General features: G+C 32.2%; 1 protein-coding gene across 1 annotated transcript in view; it reads left to right on the top strand.

Moving 5' to 3' along the window:
- The window catches only part of LOC114329330 (small integral membrane protein 14), a 40,939-nt gene that overhangs the window by 3,872 nt on the left and 15,603 nt on the right, over window positions 1-21,464 (top strand). The window contains exon 4 of the mRNA XM_028278386.2: window positions 16,935-17,071. Within this exon, the coding sequence (XP_028134187.1) occupies window positions 16,935-17,071 (137 nt within the window). The remainder of the gene's footprint in view (window positions 1-16,934; window positions 17,072-21,464) is intronic.

Raw genomic sequence — 21,464 nt, 5'->3', positions numbered from 1 at the left:
TTATGTATACAACCTTTTTTCGTTTTAAATTCAATGTATAACATTTTTGTATAGAATATTGTTCACGCTAAACCGCTTATGTTTAGAAATATTGACGAAAAACGTAAATAACTACTGATTTACCCACTTCTCCACTCCCCTCCAAACCCCACGCTCAAAATGGTGTAACTTTTTACTGAACAATATGTGGACCATATAGAACAATTTGATGTTGGAGGAAAACTTTTAGTTTGGATGGCGAGGTTAGGCCTTTTTTTTAACGAATTATACTATACTACCTCACTAACTTTGAAACCGTTCGTTTTAGAAGGATTATTCATAGGATCTTTTTTGTTTAAGAAGGTAATGTAGAACATTTTTGTAGAGAACATTGTTCACGCTAAAACGCTTAGTTTTAGAAATATTGACGAAAAACTTAAACTACGAATTTACCGACTTCTCCCCCACCTCTCCCCCAAACCCGATGCTCAAAATGGTGTAACTTTTTACTGAACATTATGTGGACCATATAGAACAATTTGGTGTTGGAGGAAAACTTTCACTTTGGATGTCTGGGTTATGCCTTTTTTGGATCAATTGTATCATACTACAAGCGAAACTGGTTAATCGGCCTTTTGGTGATTTAAAACACTTATGATCGAAGGATTTGAAAAAAAGTATATTAAAGTGTGTAAATATATTTAATTTCCTTAGCTAAGCTCTTTCGACAAAAATGTCATCTTCGGAGCTAATGGTCAAAGTATAAAAAAGAAGTACCACTACTTAGACACGGCACTTTATGTCTCGATTAAACCTCGGTTAGTTAACCGGGGTTTAATCGGGACCTCTTTAGGGTCTCTTGCGTTGTAATAAATGCAATTATAATTACAACACAAGAGACCCTAAAGAGGTCCCGGTTAGGTTAACTAACTGAGGTTTAATCGAGACATAAAGTACCGGCCCTTAGAGTTGTGTGTGTGCATCATATTTAGAAAATTTTGTCTGCTGTGCAACTCCGGATGATGAAAAATGAATTAAATAATAAATAAATGTAAAACAGTAAAAAGAACCACGTAAACGACTAGTCAGTCAACTACTCGACATCACTTGAAATGGTTGGGTGATACCCATTACCATGAACAAAATTTTATATGTTTGTAACGTTTAAGTGGTTGTTTTTACTGTTTTACATTTATTTATTGTTTAATTAATTTTTCATCATCCGGAGTTGCACAGCAGACAAAATTTTCTAAATATGATGCACACACACACAACTCTAAGTAGTGGTACAGTCGACTCTCGTTAATTCGAAACTTGAGGGACTCTTAAAATATTACGAATTATTGAATGTTTGAAATACCAAATGGTTCGAAATTTGTAAGAGAAAATAAATAAAACTTCGAATTATTATGTGTTGATCAATTATTATTTATTAACTGCTATTCTACAGGGTGTCTGCGTAACTTTGCACCATATGGGAAACTTTTTTAATATCAATTTTACGAAAAAAGTCATTCTTTATAAAGTGCTCTGCATAGTCTAAAACCTAAGATGCAATCATCAGATATCAAATTTTGTCAACAGTATACGAGGTATGTCAAAAAATATTAATTTCGCTCAAGAGCAAACTACCTTTATACTTCAAAATATCAAAAAATTTTATTATGAAAAGTTATTTGTAATTAAAAACCATATTCAAATATGCAATAACAGCCTTCTACGTGAAAAAAAAAATTCTGAGATTTTCCTAAATTACCGATTCCGAACATCATTTTTATTTATTAGACATGTAATAACTCTTTTATTAATAATTTTAGGAAAAAAACTTATTCTTCATAAAAATCTGTGCATGGTCTAAACCTCAAGATAAAACCATCAGTTTTCCAAGTTTGTTAATTTTATACGAGGTGTGTCAAATAATATGAATTTAGAAAGAATTGTATAACGTATACCCTGTATAACGATGACAAAAGTTTAGAGGTACATTCGTGTACATACATGTATGTATTCATAATGTGAATTAATCAGTCTTTCGAAAGAACTCTATTATACTGCTTTGCTTCACTTTCGTTCTGTAGACAAGTAAAGGTATTGAATGAGGATCTTGCTTCCTTAACTGATACAAAGGCGCGTTGAAACAAGTTTGAAAACTGTACTTACTACAATCTTTTCGCCTCTTTCTCTCTGCAACTTTGAATTGTCGAGTGTTGGACGCCGATGAGTTCGAATTAACGCGTCGTTTTGTGATATAGCAATGATTTTTTTCATTCGAATTACCAAGTGCGTAAAAATGTATTGATTTAGTTCGAAATATAAAGAGATTTTGTAGGGAACTCGTGATAACTTTGAATTATAGAGAGTTTTGAATTATCGCAGGTTTGAATTAACGCGAGTCGACTGTACTTCTTTTTTTATACTTTGACTATTAGCTCCGAAGATGACATTTTTCTCGAAAGCGCTTATCTAAGGAAATTAAATATATTTACATACTTTAATATACTTTTTTTCACTTCCTTCATTCATTCAAGTGTGTACAAAATTTATCAGTCTTTCAGCTACTTATGATCGGCTGTTAACAAACGATTAAACGTTTGTCCGGTGATCGACTGTTGTTAAAACTAGTTTGATTGACGTTTCTGAAACTCAGAATGCATTTAATCTATTGTTAAATCGTCGATTACATAATTTTTTCGATGATCATCCTTTCGGAAACCGGCCGTTAGTTTTATACACTCACCAGCACAAAATTCCGCCACCCAAAATGTTTGATTAAGTTTGACAATTTATAACTTTTTTATTTGTACTCCAATTTTCAAGATTCTTGCATCAGTTTATAGGTACATGTATTGATGTCGTTTTGTTATTATTCCGGTAACAAAATTTTTTTGCTTATATGGCATTATACGGGGTGAATGGAAGCGTTGTATTTTCTCCTAAAAAATTCTGTGGAAAAATTGGAGGGCTGATTTTGTTTCATACTCCTTTTGTATTATCCTGGGGGTATCCCTAAGATTTTGTTTTTTGAATTATCCGAATATCTCTTTTCTTGTAAGAGCTGTACAACTTTTTGTAAATAAAAACACTGGCTGACTCAGGTCAGAATGGCTCGCATTCAGCCCATGTCTCAGTCCTATTGAGAATTTATGGGATGAATTAAAAATAGCTATTTGCCGCCATCCTAGGCCTCCAGAAAATTTGGTACAGTTATGGCTCTGGTAGAGGAATATCGGGCTATTCCCAGGCAAGGATAACACATCTTTATTAGATGCCAAACAGATTGCGAGCAGTCGTTGCTGCTAGACCTGGACATAATCGCTATTGAATTGTTTTGTTTTGTTGTTAGTTTTGTTTTGATAATCTTAGTGCGTTTGATATTGTTAATTAAATAAACCTCGTAGTCAAAGATGGCGCCGGGCATACAGACGTGTGTCCAATGTGCTGATAATTTTATTGTAAATAATAAGTATATCGTTTGCGATTTGTGTATTAAACCATATCATTTGCATTGTGCTAAAGTGAAAGATGAAGTGTTAAAAATTAAACAAGATTGTGTTAATTTAAAGTGGTTTTGTGGCAATTGTTTTACGATAGCAGAAAATAGACTTAACAAAAACGAGTCTGAATATCAACTTAATGAAAAGAAAACAAAAGAAGTATTGGAAAAAACTTGTAAGTTAATTGATCTTATTGAAAATAATGGTACACTAACAAACAGTCAGCGTCAATGGAGCGATGTTGTAAAAACGAAAAAAACCGAACCACTTATTATAAAACCAAAAAATCAAAATCAAAATTGTCTAACAACAAAAACTGTATTAGCACAAAAATTTAGTCCAGTCGATATAAATGTGTCAGTTGAAAATGTTAAATCTTGTGCTAAAGGGTCGATTGCAATTCATTGTAATAATAAGGAGTCTTTGGATAATTTGAAAATTAATGCTGAAAAAGTTCTTGGAGCAGATTATGAGATAAAAATTGCAAGTATATCTAAACCTAAGATCAAGATCATAAATGTCCACGAAAAAGACATTGAAGATATTGACAGCTTTGTTGATAGTTTTAAAAAACAAAATTTGATTGACGGTATAGAAACTTACATTAAGATATTACGTAAATATAAATCGAAAACTAATAACCGTAATGCACTTAATGTAATAGTGGAAATTTCAGCAGATATATTTAATTATCTAGTTAATGAAAAGGAAAAAATACATATAGGATGGAATAGCTACAGATTTTTTGAACACGTAAATATTATTCGTTGTTTTCGGTGCTGGAAGTTTGGACATTTTGCAGATAAATGTACTTCACAGGATGTTTGTCCATTATGTGGAGGTCAACACAAAAAAGATGAGTGCAGAATTACTAACGATAATTTTACTTGTGTTAACTGTAAATATGCAAATGAAATTCTTAAACTTAAACATGTTAATTATAACCATAATGTATTTGATAGAAATTGTAGTAGTTATCAAAGACAGTTATTAAAAGCCAAAGAAAGAATAGGGTATAATATCTAGCCATCAAAGACGCCTTCAAATATTACACGCACAAATAAAAAGTGTATAGATAATCTTCTTCTTTCTTGTATTAATGCTGAAAGTTACTATAAACATTGCGATGAAATCAAACTTTATGTTCAGGTATATGACCCACACATTTTATGTTTAACGGAAACTTGTATCACTAGCGATTTTTCAGATTCTGAGCTACAGATCCCTGAATATATAATGGCGCGTTGTGATTCTAGTAGTCGTCATACAGGAGGAGTTCTAATTTATACGAAAGAATACATAAAAGTCAATAATATCAAAACATTTATTATTGACAAGAGTTTGTGGGTTTTGTCTTTGGATGTTGTAATTAATGGATCATATTATGGAATAGTGGGTATTTATAGATCGCCAAGTGGTAGTATAAGTGAATTCACTGATGTATTTTTCAAGTGGATGGATGATTATTATGAATCACATAGTAGTTGTAGTATAGTCATTGCTGGAGATTTCAACATACATTATGATAAAAATTGTCAGGGTAAAAGTAAATTGAAAGAATATATAGAAAATAATGGAATGCAGCAACTTGTAAATGAATATACAAGAATTTTTAAAGATTCAAAATCTATGATTGATCTTGTCATAAGTAATGACTATACGTTAACTGCTCATGTAGAAAAAAATTACATAATATCTGATCACTGTATTGTCCATGTGCTCAATAATAAAGTAACTAAAAGTGAAGTCATTGAAACAAAACAAATTCGTTCTAAAATAATATATGATAATATGGTAAACATGTTGATTGAAAAAGATTGGGCATATTCTTCGGTAAACATCGATGAAGTTACTGATACTTTCGTCAATAATATCGTAGATGTTTTGAATAGAGTGTCACCAGTTAAAACTGTGGAAGTTAAGAACTTTGGTAATAAATGGTTTGACAACACTTGTAAATTGGCAGTTAAGAATAAAAATATTGCTTATAAAAGATTTTTGTTTACAAATGATTGCGTAGATTGGAATAACTATAAAATTGAAAGAAATAACTGTGTTAGAATTTTAAAACAAGTTAAAATTAGATTTTATGAGTCAAATATTGATAGGAATAGGGGTAATTCTAAACAAATGTGGAAACATCTCAAACAGTTAGTAGGAACTAATAAAACTATATCACAATTTCAAAGTCTTGAACATGAAGGTGTAACATATAGTGTAAATTTGGCAAACATATTAAATCAATATTATGTTGATAGTATTAAAGATATTATTGTAAGTTTTGACCAAAATAGTGATATTAATTTAAATTTGCAGACAGTTGTTTCATCTGATGTAAATTTTGAAACTTTTGAGAGCATATCACTAAACCAACTATATGATATAATCAAATTACAATATAAAAAAAAATAGTACGGATGAAGTAGGTCTTGATATTATCAAAAATCTATTTCATGTGTTAGGTTATCCTTTATTAAATTTAATTAATATGAGTTTAGAGAAGGGCCTGGTGCCCAAGCAATTTAAAACATCAACTATAGTTCCTGTTCCAAAAGTTCCTAATACTAATAAACTTGATCAATTACGTCCAATAAATATGCTCCCATTTTGTGAAAAAGTTTTAGAAATTGTGGTGTACAATCAGCTGATTAAATTTATTACTTCAAATAATATCCTGTATAATTACCAGTCTGGATTTAGAAATTCTCATTCATGTGAGACCGCATTACAGTTAGTTGTCTCAGATATGAAAAGTATTTTAGATACGACAGGGGTCGGTATATGCGCAGTTTTTATAGATCTCAAAAGAGCATTTGAAACAATAGATCGTCATATACTTCTTTTGAAATTAAAGAAATATGGTTTTAACGGGACAGTTTTTAATTGGCTGGAAAATTATCTGTCAAATAGGTACCAAAGGACTAAATTAAATAGTGAAATGTCAAATCCAAAGTTAAATGATATTGGTGTGCCGCAAGGCAGTGTACTTGGACCTCTACTTTTCATATTATACATTAATGATTTGGGAAACGTATTAAGCAAATGTAAAATTCATCTTTTTGCTGATGACACATTAATATATTTTTATGGGGAAGATTTTGTTGATGTAGTGGACACGATGAATCGTGAATTGCATTTATTAACTGAAAGATTTAAGTTAAACAAATTGAAAGTCAATGAGTTAAAATCCAAATACATGTTTATTGGTAATAATACTCTTTTCGGGAAATTCTTAAGTTTGGATGTTCACATTAAATTAAATAATGAAAAAATTGAAATGGTTCAAGAAATAAAGTATTTGGGATTCATATTGGATAGGGAACTAACTTTTAGTAAACATGTTGATTACATTTGCAGAAAGATAGGGAAAAAAATAGGTTTTTTTCGAAGAGTATCACCATTTTTGACATTTCAAACTAAATTAACAATTTATAATTCGTTAATATTACCTCACTTTTTATATTGTTGTTCATTGATTTATACAGGATGTTCTAATTATGACAGGCTTCAAATTCTCCAAAATAAGGCTATGCGAGTAATATTGAGATGCAATCGATATACTCGAATTCAAGATATGCTGAAAACTTTAAATTGGTTAAAAGTTGAACATTTTATGTATGTCCAATCTATGACATTCTTATTTAAGATGGTAAACCATTTATTGCCTGAGTATTTGAACAGTCAGTTGGTCCCGATAGCAAATGTTCATGAGCATAGCACTAGAGCTGCAAATTCAATAAATTTTTATGTTAGAACAACCAACAAGTCCAGTTCAATGAAAAGCTTGTTTCATAAAGGAATTGTACAGTTCAATAATATACCTTATCACATTAAAAATAGCCATAATGCAACTATCTTTAAGAGATTATTAGTCCATTATGTTAAAACTAAGACCTAGAAAGCAATTGGCAATGTTTGTTGTACTTCCAGTGTTTTTATTTTTATTTTTTTTTATTTTTTCTTTTTTTTGTTTATATATTGAATGTTTCTGATTAATTTAATTTGACAATGCTTATTTCTTTATTTGTTTAGTCTCATGTTTTTAATTTTTGTAAAAATTTTTTGTAATACTTTATGATAATTATACAGCGCTCCTTGCCTTGACAATTCTTATGTAATTTGTACAGGTGTGGAGTGCAATGTTTCTGTTTTGTGTATTATCTATTATGATAAATAAATAAATATCTAACCTTCAAAGCAGTGATTTTAATTATAGCTTTTACAAGAAAAGAGATATTCGGATAATTCATAATACAAAATCTTAGGGATACCTCCGGAATAATACTAAAGGAGTATGTAACAAAATCAGCCCTCCAATTTTTCCACAGAATTTTTTATTGTCAAACTTAATCCAAAATTTTTGGTGGCGGAATTTTGTGCCGGTGAGTTTTTTTATATTTTTCTCCAATTGTTCGGACATTTTTAATATGTTTTTGTTTAATTTTTTGTTCAATTCTCTTTTCTCTACTTTATTGTTCATAGATATACATAGATTTTAAACTTTAATTCCTCTTCATAGGTATGAATCACACATCAAAAATGTATAAGGAACACAAAGTTTTTTCTTATATATACATCAATTTTGCTTGCATTTTAAAAAGTGACATACTGTTATAATGCCTGATTCAATCAATTCATCTTAATTTCAGTGTAATATGATTTATCTATGATTAATTAATCAAACAAGAGTTAAGAAGTTCATTAATTTAATGGAAATTTTTAACATATGTCAATATAAAACATAAAATTCTAACAATAAAGGCGGTTTAATAATCTGTATTTGCTCCAATAGTATTAATTACAGCTTGACACCGCCTTAGAATGATTTTGAGGCATTATGATCCATTCATATGTAATAAAAACTTGAAGAGTACTTTTCTAGTATGAACATTGTGCAAAATGAGAGGCAATCCGTCCCTGAAATATAGCTTTACATGTTGAGGGGATTAAGATGTGGCGATTATAGTGGCCACGGTAAAACTTTAATAACCTCATTACGAAACCAATCTCTTACTGGCTTTGCATTATACTCCATGTAACGCAAATCAGGACCTGCAACAGTGACAAATCGAGTGACAACGGGTTCGAAGATATGATTAATTTATTAATATTGACTCAAAGTGCCCTTCACAAGAACGGGGGAACAGTTCGATGATGAAAAATTATTCTATCCCATATAATAACTTGTAGACCACTATATGGATAAACACCCTGTACATACCTGAATCTCTTTTGTTCACCAGGACTCTCCAAACTGTTCCTCTTCTTGTATGAGGGTAGAGACAAAACCTAGCTTCATTTGTAAATAACACAGGACTCTATTATTGTAAACCAATGCACATATCATTATGCCCACTTTAATCTGAGTCCACAATTTCCACGACGTAACATAGGATCTAGAGATTGCAATTGCTGGATCCAGCAATCCACCTGGATCCAGCAGTTTTTTTTACATGCTGAATCCAGCAGCGCGGATCCGCAAACGTGTCAAATTCGAAATAAGTTACTTAATGTCTCCATTAGCCTCTTTATTCAAAGCCGTGAGTCGGCAACTTGCCATTCTATCGCGCTAGCAGTAGCTCAGTGTAATGGAAAGTTTCTACAGCCTAAAATTTTGTATCGATAAAGCGTTGATAGACATGGATTCTGCTATAAAATTGGCTTCTGGCGAGTGGTCAATAATCAATGAGTTGATCGCCATAGTGCAGTCACTGAAGGTTTTCACCTCCGATTTCGTTGAACCTCCATCGATTTTCATGAAAATTGGTGAGTAGTTAGAGGAAACCTCAAGGAACAAAGGTAACATGATGCCAACTTGCGCTTTTACCCTGGGGGTGGATGCCACCCCTTCTCGGGGGTGAAAATTATTTTACTAAAAATGATATGTACTATAAATCGATAGAGGGACAAATTCTAAGTAAAATTTGTTAGATAAAGTTATTAATATAAATCAATAGATACTTTTTGGGTTATTAAATATCAAAGATTTTATTTTTTCGTAAAAAAATGCATGTTTTATAGCTGTTTTTCACGTATAGCTCAAAAACTATAAGATTTTACAAATAAGTTATTATTACCAAAATTGAAGATAATAAAAAATTCCAATACACGCCTCACTTAAACAACTAAACTAATGTTAATTCAAAGTGAGTTATGAGTAATTGAATGTATATTTTTTTCGGCGAGTACTCAAATCTAAGTGGTCAAGCTAAAATAACGGGAAAACGGTGCATTTCATAAAATATACTTGCTAAACACTTGTCAAAGTACTTCGGAATACCTATCAAATGAGCTCAAGAAGAAGTTAATGGCATCAAAATTAAGCAAGTTATGAAGAAAATAAGAGAACCCTTTTGAATTTTTTAGGAAAAAGTGAAAAATAAAACACCATTTCCACAAAAATTTAAATTTATAGTGACCCTTACAAGAATTTCTTTATATTAGCGTAAGTAATGATTTCAACAATTTTGACTGGTTTAGAATGCATATTTTTGAAAAAAAAGATGTAATTTAAAAAAATCAGAATTTTTAAAATTAGCGTAATTTTCATGTTCTTTTGATAATAACTCCAAAAATACTCAATACATATACGTAAGAAATGATATGAAACAAAATTTTACTTTTTTCTGTATCAAATATGTTACCCGTTTACTATTTTTGTAAGGTAAAAAATAACCGAGATAGAAACGTTTAAGCCTAAAATTTTGCTGCGAGAATCATGTAACCGGGGCCATTTAACCTTTTATTTTTAAAAAAGTTAGTGGTTTAAAAGATTAAATTCAACGTAGTTTAATAGCCTAATTTACTGTTAAATGGTGTTTAGGTTAACTTGATATCGTAAAAATTGACGGAGTTATTAAAAAAAAACAATAACATTTTTTGAAAAAAAAATTTAAAAGATAATTTTTGAAAAATTGTTGGTGCATAAATTTTAATGCTATCAACTTGTTCGGGGGCTCATTTGATAGATAGTTCTAAGTACTTTGACAAATATTTAATAAGTTTATGTTATAAAATACATCATTTTCCCGTTATTTAAGGTTGAATACTTAAATTTGACTACTCGTCGAAGAAAAATATACATTCAATTACCTATAACTAACTTTTAGTTAACATTAAATGGTTTTTCTAGTAAAGGCATTATTTCATTTTTTATTAGCTTCAATTTTGGTAATAATAACTGTTTTGTAAAAACTTATAGTTTTTGAGTTATTATGAAAAATCGGTTAAAAACATGCATTTTTCTCACGAAAAAATTAAATTTTTTGATCTTTAATAACTCGAATTTTTTTTATTTATTTGAATAAATTTATATAACAAATTTTGCTTAGAATTTTTCCCTCTATCGAGTTATGGGGTTATGTTTAATAAAATAATTTTCACCCCCGAGAAGGGGTGGCATCCACCCTCAGGATAAAAGCACAAGTTGGCACCATGTTACCTTTGTTCCTTGAGATATCCTCTAACCACTCACCAATTTTGACGCAAATCGATGGAGGTTCAACGAAATCGGAGGTAATAGCTCATATCACCTTCAGTGACTGCACTACCACTCTTTAACCGGTGAAACTGGCTGTAGAAGCTCTTTGAAGAAGGGAGTACACTTTGATAACGGCCGACACAACTATGAAATTTGTCTTAGACAAACTAAATAGCCAGGACTCTAGCCTTAGTGCCGATCTATCCGAAGCACTTTGCAAAAGAATCGCGGAACGGGACCTCTCGGAACAGCACCTCTCTGAAATTACAGGCACATTAATGTACTTACAAAATCCAAAAAAGTATGGCGAAGGACTAAAGCGCTGGTTTCCTCGAAAGCGGTGCCGACAACCTGCGATCGTAACACTGCGATGAACGACATCATAAAAAACTGTACCATGCAAAATAATAGCGGTGGTTTTCAAGGATGCGTTGGAAGCCACCGCTTGCTGAGCTTGCACATTCCATTGCCGCAGTGAAGAACCTTGAATTTTTCACCGTAATCTGACGTAATTCATCGCAGTGCTACGGTCGCAGTTTAACAATCCTGGTTATTTACCAATACTGAAAAAGAATGCAATGCGACGAGAGATGGAAAATTTGTTGAGTCGTATAAATAAACAAGTGATTGTGGAACCAGCGCAAGAGGACATACTGGAAGAAGCTGGGCCAACTAATCCGGAGCCCATGAATTTACTTTGGAACAAGAGCTTGAGATTGAATTGAAACGAGAAAGTGAAAACTTTTATAACAAAAAAAAACTGATTATCAAAAAGATTATGAAAAGATTTTGGAAAAGGAAATGACCGTTTATGACACCGAATGAGTGAAAGGCGATCATTTGTCCATGGTCTATGACTATTTGATGACGTTAAAACCGACCAGCATAGAGGCCCAAAGGGCTTTCACCGCAACCGGCTATATGTGCAGTTCTGTGCGAAGTAGGTTAGGCGATAAGACGATAGTTAAATGTTTTTTCTACAAACGTGTTAAAAATGCAATTTTTAGCACTCCATAGGAGCCTTAAAAATGTCACTTTAAAGCACTGGGTGCTTTAAAATTTTTAAGGCACTGTAGTTAAAAGTGAAATGTCAAATTTTTCAAGCAAACGTCAAAATATTTATATTTCGTTTATTAACATTAATATTAATAGTACAAGTTGCGCAATTTGGAAAATGAATTTTTTGCACTGCAGTTTTACCATTTTCCATGGTTAAGGCGGAATGAGTAGAAGTAACTGAATTTGCAGTCGAAGTTGAGACCACAATATTTTCGGATGTTGTTGATGATGTTCGCTGCACCGGCAGCAGTTTTCGGGCAATCAAATTCTTATTTTCCAAAGAATTCTCGATGATATACTCCTCAGCAACGGTAGAAGATCTCTCGCTCCCCCCCCCCCCCCCCATGACGCTTAATTTTCGTCAAATTTGCGCCAGCATCGGCAAGTAAGTTCGCTGAAGAGCGACGAAAACAATGCCCCGTATAAAGGATCGGATTCGGAAATCTTGCTATAGCAGCAGGAATTTTTCCAAACGAATTAATTCCAATCGGATTTCTGGTACATTTACCTTTCACGTATTTCAGAAAAAATCGCCGATGTCCGATATTTGCTGGTCGAAGAGCCGGATATTTTCGATAAATATCCAAAAGATTTTTTCAATAATAGTGAAACTTCGTAAAACATTGGTTTTAGTATCTGGTACTTAATGAGTAATGAAGTACCCATATCTTTCACATCGTCAATAGTCAACTGACAAAGCTCCTCCCTGCGGCAGGCACGAAATATTCCCACAATCACAGCTACTTTCATCAGAAGATACTCATCATCTAATGCACACTTCAAAAACTGGTCAATTTGGTCTCTAGTCAAGATTTTTGTTTTTTTTTTTTTGTCAGTAATCTTCTGCTTGACGCTTTAAATACGCGATAAGCCTAAAATATTTGCTGATATGTACGTCGCTATTTATACGTAGCACAGGTTTGATCATCGAATAATTCGACCACAAAGATGATGCCTTCCACACCTTTACTTTCTCCTCAAAATACGCCAGAAATACATTTTCAGTATATTGCCCAGAAACGCCTTTCGCTTCACACCATTTCTCAAACTTATTATAAGCGATATCATATTGCATTCTGGATTTCCTCGGCAACAACTCCAGGATAGCTCGACTGGCCACTACCTCTATATCTTGAAATTTATCTTTTTCTATAATATTTTCTTGCATTTTAACGAAAAATCCACAACCGCGTTTTAAAAAACTCACAGACGTCTGACAGGTGCTTCAAAACTTCCGTAAACAATTAAGTTAACAATGGTTGCTAAGGTCCGTAATATACGATGCAATTTAAAACTATCTCCTTTCAATGTATTAAAGGTTTTTTAAAATTTAATTTAAACTGCATTATTGCATTTTTAACACGTTTGTAGAAAAAATATTGTATGATATACGTGTTAAAAGTACCTACATTTTTAAGGCACTCATGTGAATTGCAGAATTCTGCATTCTGCAAACCTTCACATGCGTGCCTTAAAATTGTACTTTTAACACTTATAATCATAAATAACTATTTAAGGTCTCACTTCCAAAAAACTAAATAATTCATGTTTCTGTTGTTTAGAAATTCAGAATACTGACAAAAAAAACATTAAAATCGTGTTTTTATTTTGATTATACATTTTGCTGGATTCAACTGGATTCAAGCCAATCTTGCAAAAATCCAGCTGGACTGAAAATGCTGCTGGATTGCAATCCCTAATAGAATTCCTCAATGGACGTCTGGGTGCAAACCAGTTTCGTGTAATCTATACCTCAAAGTTTGGTTATACAGGGTGAGTGGGGAAGAATGTGCCAAACTTCAAGACTGTATAATATACGTAAAAATAATCAAAAATAACTCATATTGTTATTCGATTTTCATTTGTTTCCGAGACATGGGGTGTTAAAATTTTTCTTGCAAACGTGATAATTTATTTATTGTTCTAAAACCGGTTGAGGTGTGCAAATGAAATTGGGTGGTTTTTAAGACATAGTTGTTGCGCATGTTTTGACACACAATTAATAATTTTATATTCACCATTGACGCGCGTACGAGTAATAGTTGAAGACAAACAATCTATCTTCATGTTTGTTCATACGATGCTTCGTTTTCATGCAAAAAATAAAATATCTTAACGCTTACAACGTATTCGGAATAAGTTTCTACACATTCATACAGAAACTTCGTCGAAAACTCTGTAAGCGTTAAGATGTTTTATTTTTTGCATGAAAACGAAGCGTTGCATGAAAAAAGGGAAGATAGATTTTTTGTCAAAAATTGAACGAGGAATTTAAGAAAGATTTTTAATTTCAAATATATCAGTGGCGTACCATTTTTATCTTTAAAAATTACAGACTATTATCCGTATGCGCGCCAATGGTAAATATAAAATTCTTAATTATATGTCAAAACATGCGCAACAACTATGTCTTAAAACCCTCCAAATTTCATTTGCACCCCTCAACCGGTTTTAGAGCAATAAGTAAATCGTCAGTTTGTAAGAAAAATTTTAACACCCCATATCTCGGAAACAAATGAAAATCGAACAACAACATATGAGTTATTTTTGATTACTTTTACGTATATTATACAGTCTTGAAGTTTGGCACATTAATCCCCACTCACCCTGTATACAGTAATGTTATGGGTATTTTGGAACATAGCGACCCTGTCGAGATGGAGTTGCACGTAGGAGATCTATGTCTTTGTGACATTAGCAAATTGTTCATATCGACGCTACAATCGCAAAATCACGCTGCGAGACACGTCAAGATGACGTGGAACATTAGCTTATGAAAGACCAGTTCAATCATTTTCACAGCACCTACCATTTGAACATGTGTTAAAGACCGACGCTCCATGAGTATTGTTAATAATAATAGCCTCCCGTTTTATACCGCTGACGCGGCTTTGGGATTATAGCAAGGTAGTCTGCTATATCTAGGGCCTACGGTGTAGAAGGAAGGTAACAGGACCAGTGCTACGCATCAACCGCCCATTATTACCCCTTGTTTTACCCAGGACACTCATTTTATTCAGGCTGAGTCGACCTGGTGCCAATAGACATTTTTAAAAATGTTTAGCTGTTCTTGCGGGTCTAGAACGCTTCACCTTTCGATGCCGCCAATTCATCGCCGGCCGATGCATCACCGGCCCATCCATCGCCAGTCAGTCGCTAACTGATGTATTTCCGAATTTCTGACCAATTTTCGACAGTTACATTAATTATTTATTTTTAATATTAATTAGGAATCCTAGGAAATGACCTAACCTGACCTAACCTAACACTACATAAATTTGAACATATATATTTCCACAAAGGCCATTTAACACTACAAATTTAGTACTATTTAGTATAAAATTTAGGGGAAGTAGAAGTAGAACAGTAAATATAATAATATTTATCTTTTTAATTGTCATAAGTTTTGAGCTGAATTTAACGTCGTGTCATGTTATCTCCCATAATACAAAATCAACTGACTAACTGGAGATTAAACGGATGGCGATGAAATGGACTGGCGATGAATCGGCGGCATCGAAAAGGCAACGATGAACCGGCGGCGATGAAACGTCCCATTCCGGTTATAGGGCTTTTCATCGATTGTCATTTGTTTCGAGGTTCTGTCAAATGTCGTATAATCCGTGTATAGTAAAAATATACACGGATTATACAACATATGACAGAAGCTCGAAACAAATGACTGTGAATAACAAGCCCTATTGCCGGCGCTGGGTCTCGAAACCCGGCCTACCAGCATGCGAGTTCATACATCCTACGCTGAGCTACGCCGGCCTTTGTTTCGGTTCAAAACGAAATGATTATTTATTATGCTTATAGTTCTACTCCTAACTGAGTATTGGGAACTAATCTTTGTTGGAATTTTACCGTGCTGGATAGCGGGAAGTGAGATGCAACCGGATAGATCTCCCTCGAAATTCTTAGCTACAGCAATTCGTTGGCTTGCAAATTTATTGTAAATGCAAATGATTATTGTTGCATTTAATAATCTTATTTTAATAAAAAATTCAAGTAAATACACAATATCTTTAAAAGGACACCGCACACATCTTACAGAAAATGTAATGTCACTCAAATACAATAAACTTTACATGAATATATTCGTCTCGAAATTATTAATTTCATATCATTGCGCCAACTCCCAATTTTGATTAACAACGGCGTAAATTGATATAAATAAATCTAAAATCAAATGGATATGTACGTAAGATAGAGAGAGAAAAAAGATTTTGTGAAACGGCACTTCATACATCTTTCTGTACGTATTAAGGTCTCTTATCTTATAGATAATAAATGATAATGCACTTTCAGTGACGCACCGCAAAATAAGGGTCTACCTCACGCTGCGTTAAGCTGTTTACAATAGCGATAATATATTTTAGAATAATAGTACATATTTATAAATAGGGCAGTTTTATGGACTTAAAAAATGTGATTTCCATGAACTTCAATTACAATTTACTCCGTTATAAATCAAAATTCGGAGTAGGCGCAATGATATAAAATGATTGTAATTTTGAGACAAATCTATTCATGTAAATTTTATTGTATTTGAGTGACATTAAATTTTCCATAAGATGTGTGCGGTGGCCTTTGGGGTACGTTTTCTTTATACAATTTGAAGCAATTAATTTTACGAATTTGAGGCGCTAAGACGATTGTTAAATAGTGCAATTGACAGATTAAGTTTCACGGCATACTTTGATTTGTAGATAACATGTTTTCAAATCGAATGGTAGCTATGCATTAACAAAAATGTGTTAACATTTAAGCTTTCATTGAAAAAAGTAGAATACTAGTGATGTTCCTTAGCCATTTTGATGTGTTTAGTTAAATTGATCGTCAATGTTCCGAGCGTAATACAATATTTTTGGAAAAATTATTTTTCATATTTTTGTCACAGGTTAATCTGTTACTTTTAGGAACTAGTTCCTCGACCGCCAACCCAGATTACATGTTGCTGGTAGTACTCGCTATGTTCACTGCAGTATTTTTGTACTATTTCCGTCCAGGCTCCCAAACTGTCCACGGAGACTCAAAACCACGCAACAATGGCAACGTAAGTTACTAGATTTAATTACATAGTTTTAAAATTATGAAAAGGTTACCAATGTGTTAGGTTACCCTCTTATCCCTTGCCACTGCTCAGGGCTGGATTTACCACTAGGCCGACAAGGCACTGGCCTAGAGCGCCAAATTTGTAAGGGCGCGAATGGTGAGGATTTTGTTCGCATTGCCTAGCTCCAAGTACACGCTGGCACAGTTTACCACACATTAAAAGTTTAAAAAATATAAGATCGATGATTTAACATACCACTTTTAAACATAACCGTGAGATTAGGTGCCTACCGCAATTCTAGCTATTGAAACAGATGATACAAATAACGTGGATTACGACAACATTATTGATGAATTTGCTGCTGCAAAAGGTAGAAGAAAGCCCATAGTCTGATCTGTGACTTGATTTATAGCTACTGTAAGTTTAAGTAACAAACATTTTAAGACATTTTAAGGTAGCCATATTATTTATGTGTTTTTTAAGAAAACTGTAAGCACTCTCTGTGTATTATTTTAAGTTATCTGATCATTATTAACTATTATTATTAAAACCTTAGGGCTTAGAAGATATTAATTACTGTAATTTGGAATTTATTATTTTCAATCCTTAGCACATTTCTCTTTTATAACCATACAATATTGTTAATCGTGCAAAAGAACACTAATAGGGTATAAGTTTTTATTAAAAGAATCAGCAGCGAAAGCCAAAAGTTGGTTGGTTATGAGGGGGTTGGGGGGCGGGATCAATGCGTGGGGCGCCAGTATATTAATGCCTAGCCGGGTTTAACATGTAAATCCGGCCCTGCCACTGCTCCTCCATAGGCCGATCAGACGCCTGCATATTCCAGTGTAAGCCTCAGATTCTACGGATTTTAAACTACTACAACAAAACAACTTTTTGGCCAAAGAAAGGGGCCAACTTTATCTTGAGTGTAACTCGTTTAGTTTTGATGCTAATGTCCGTCTCACCTTGACTTTACAGTATAAGGAACATAGGCAATGCAGTTCTTATGAGAGTTTTTAGCGCGGTGATGCCGATTTTATCAAAAATAATTTGTAAGCCAACATTAGAGAGATTAAATTAAAACTGTTTTAGAAAGGTAATCTACAATTTTTGGATTCATATGCGTAATAAATATATCAAACAAACTTAAACGCATATGAATCCTAAAATTGTAGTTTGCCTTTCTAAAACAGTTTCAATTTAATCTCTCTAATATCCGATTACAAATTCTTTTTGATAAAATCGGCGTCACCGCGCTAAAAACTCTCGTAAGGACTGCATTGCCTATGTTCCTTATACTGTAAAGTTAAGGTGAGACGGACTATAGAAATGTTGTTCTGAAGCTATTTTCTTGTGGCATTTTTATAATCAAGTATATTCAAATGGGAAATATTCAAATTATATTCAAGTATTGAAGATTTGCTTTACGGAATGATATCAAGTTCTGATTTTGATCGAATTATTTTTAGTTTACACATAATTTATCAAAATTCATATCAGAAACAAAGAAATATACATTTAAATAAATTTAATATTGTTTTAGAACAAAATAGTATACATACTTTTGATAACCTAAATAGAAATAATGACATATTAGCGACAGTTGTCAATCTATCAAATAGACATTTAAATGCAACGGAAAATTTGGTATTGTCAAAAGGTTTAAACTATGTTGTCACTCATCCATCTATTCCAAAATTAGACATAATTAGCGCAGTGGAAAAAATATCCCAGTGTTTACCAACTCATGAAAAAGAACAATATAGGGTACTATGCAAACTTGAATTGGAAAACTCTAATAAAATTGAACAGAACATCAGCAAAGAGGAAATGAAAGCTTTAAAAACTTTAAAAAATGATGACTCCATAACAATCCTATCAGCGGATAAAGGAAATGCAACTGTAATAATGGATAAAGTACAATATGAGGACAAAATTACAGATCTAATTACAAATGGACCTTATACCAAATTAACGAAGGATCCAACGAAGACACTGGAAAACAAAATCTATAGAACTTTATTCAAATTTAAAAATGACCTAACGCACTATCAAAGAAAATTAATGACACCTCATTACAGTAAGACACCACATTTTTATGGAGTACCGAAAATTCACAAAGCAAATATTCCACTTAGACCTATTTGTAGTACCATCAATTCTCCTTGTAGTGAACTATCAAAATTTTTATTAAATATTATAAAACCATTTGCAAATAATAATGACACATTTATAAAAAATACACAACATTTTTTAAACAAATTATCAAATATTGAATTTAATCCAAATAATATTTTAGTAAGTTTTGACATAAACAGTTTATTTACAAATGTGCCATTAGATAAAACTTTAAACATAATCAAAACGAAATTAGAAAATGATAATACATTAACAACTAGGACAAGACTAAATGTATCAGCTATAATGGAGTTATTAACATTATGTACTAATAATACCTATTTTCAACTAAATAATGAATTCTATAAACAAAATTTTGGTCTCGCAATGGGCTCTTCTTTATCTCCATTATTGGCTAATATATTTATGGAGGATTTCGAAACTAATATCATTTCTAAACAAAATTTAAAACCCACAGTATGGTGGAGATATGTAGATGATGTGTTTTCCATATGGCCTCATAGATCGGAATTGATGGATACGTTCCTGAATATTATAAACGATCAAGAAGAGACAATAAAGTTTACAATGGAAAAGGAATACAATAACACCCTACCTTTCCTCGATGTATTGGTCTCAAAGAAGGGTACTGGATATGAGACTCAAGTGTGTAGAAAACCAACACACAGCAACAGATATCTCAATTACAAATCAAGTCATAACATCAACGTTAAAAAGGGAATCATTAAATCCTTATATGATAGAGCCAAAATTACTTGTTCTAACGAAAATTCATTTTTAGAAGAAAAACAATTGTTAACATCTGTTTTATTAAAAAATGATTATCCCATATCGTTTATAAATAAGGAATTGTCAAGATTGGATCGAATGGAACAGAACAACTTAGAACGGGATCCTACAACATTCACAAGAAATAATACGAGGAAAATATCAATACCATATGTAAAAGGATTATCCGAGAAACTTAAAACAATAGGAAATAAATTCAACATATCAACAACATTCAAAACAACAAACACATTGAGATCTATTCTATCTAAAACTAAACCTAACAGTGAACAAGAAAGAACAAAGAATTGTATTTATAAAATACCTTGTGAATGCGAACAATTTTATATAGGTGAAACGTCAAGACCATTAGACGTTAGAGTAAATGAACATCAGTCTTATATAAAAAATAGAGAATTTGATAGATCTCAAATATGTCAACACGCATGGGATAATGAACATAGAGTTCAGTGGAGAGATTCAAGTATAGTCCTAAAAGAAGCAGATAGTAAAAAGAGAAAAATCAAAGAAGCGGCTCTAATTATGCTAAATGAAACCAATTGTGTCGCAAATTCCTCGGTAGAATGCAGTAGGATGTGGTTACCCATATTAAAGGAGGAAATCAATAGAAAGAAAATACCACAATTAGTAAATCAGTAACATATCGAGTTAGTACATATTTAGTATTTTAGTATTATTTAAAATTTAAAATATCAAGTCAGAATTAGTTATTAGTTTTGAGAGTAAACTAAATGTAAACCCAAATACTTACGATGTCGTGATAGTATCACGAGGTTTTTCCTGGTTTTCCCTCGTGATTTACTATGGAATCTCTAACGCGAGAATTTCAGTGCCACCGTTGCATTTGGTTGTCTTTTTAAAGACAGATCACATGCCATGATTTTTTGTGGCGGATATTCTTGAGTTGGGATTGATTTCATGTAATCGAATGAACTAACTTTTAGTAAAGTCGTCCCAGGAACGCAACTCATCAATATTGGCAATATCATTTTAAAGTCGTCTACTTTAAAATGTATAATACGTGTCTGAATTGCCGATATAAATGAGTCAGATTAAATAAATTGCAGAAGAATTTTTTACTAAGCAACAACATTTTTGTTTATTTAGTATTATTTTGTATTTTGACAACGACACCCGACTTGGGCGTCGAAACGTTAATAAAATCATTTTTAGGTAAAATTGTGGCTTATTTCCCATTTGAATATACTGGACTATAGAAACTTTTATAAAAAATAAAAATAAAGCTTTTTTTAAACACTAAAATCTTTTCATACATTTTTCCCGAAAATTGCTTAATTTTTTGGTTATTTCACGTTGAAATATTCTATTTGGAATTTGACGAATAATAATGTATTTGTTATGCGCTACAACTGTGCTTTTACTGGGTTTATAGACTTTATTAATACACCATTTTTTTTGTTTTTTTTTTATAAACTACATTTTTTGTCGAAAAATAAACATT

The sequence above is a fragment of the Diabrotica virgifera genome, chromosome 4 (assembly GCF_917563875.1).
Source record: "Diabrotica virgifera virgifera chromosome 4, PGI_DIABVI_V3a".
NCBI lineage: Eukaryota > Metazoa > Arthropoda > Insecta > Coleoptera > Chrysomelidae > Diabrotica > Diabrotica virgifera.
Note: the sequence above shows the minus strand (reverse complement) of the source record. Positions and strands in the feature narration are given on the sequence as shown.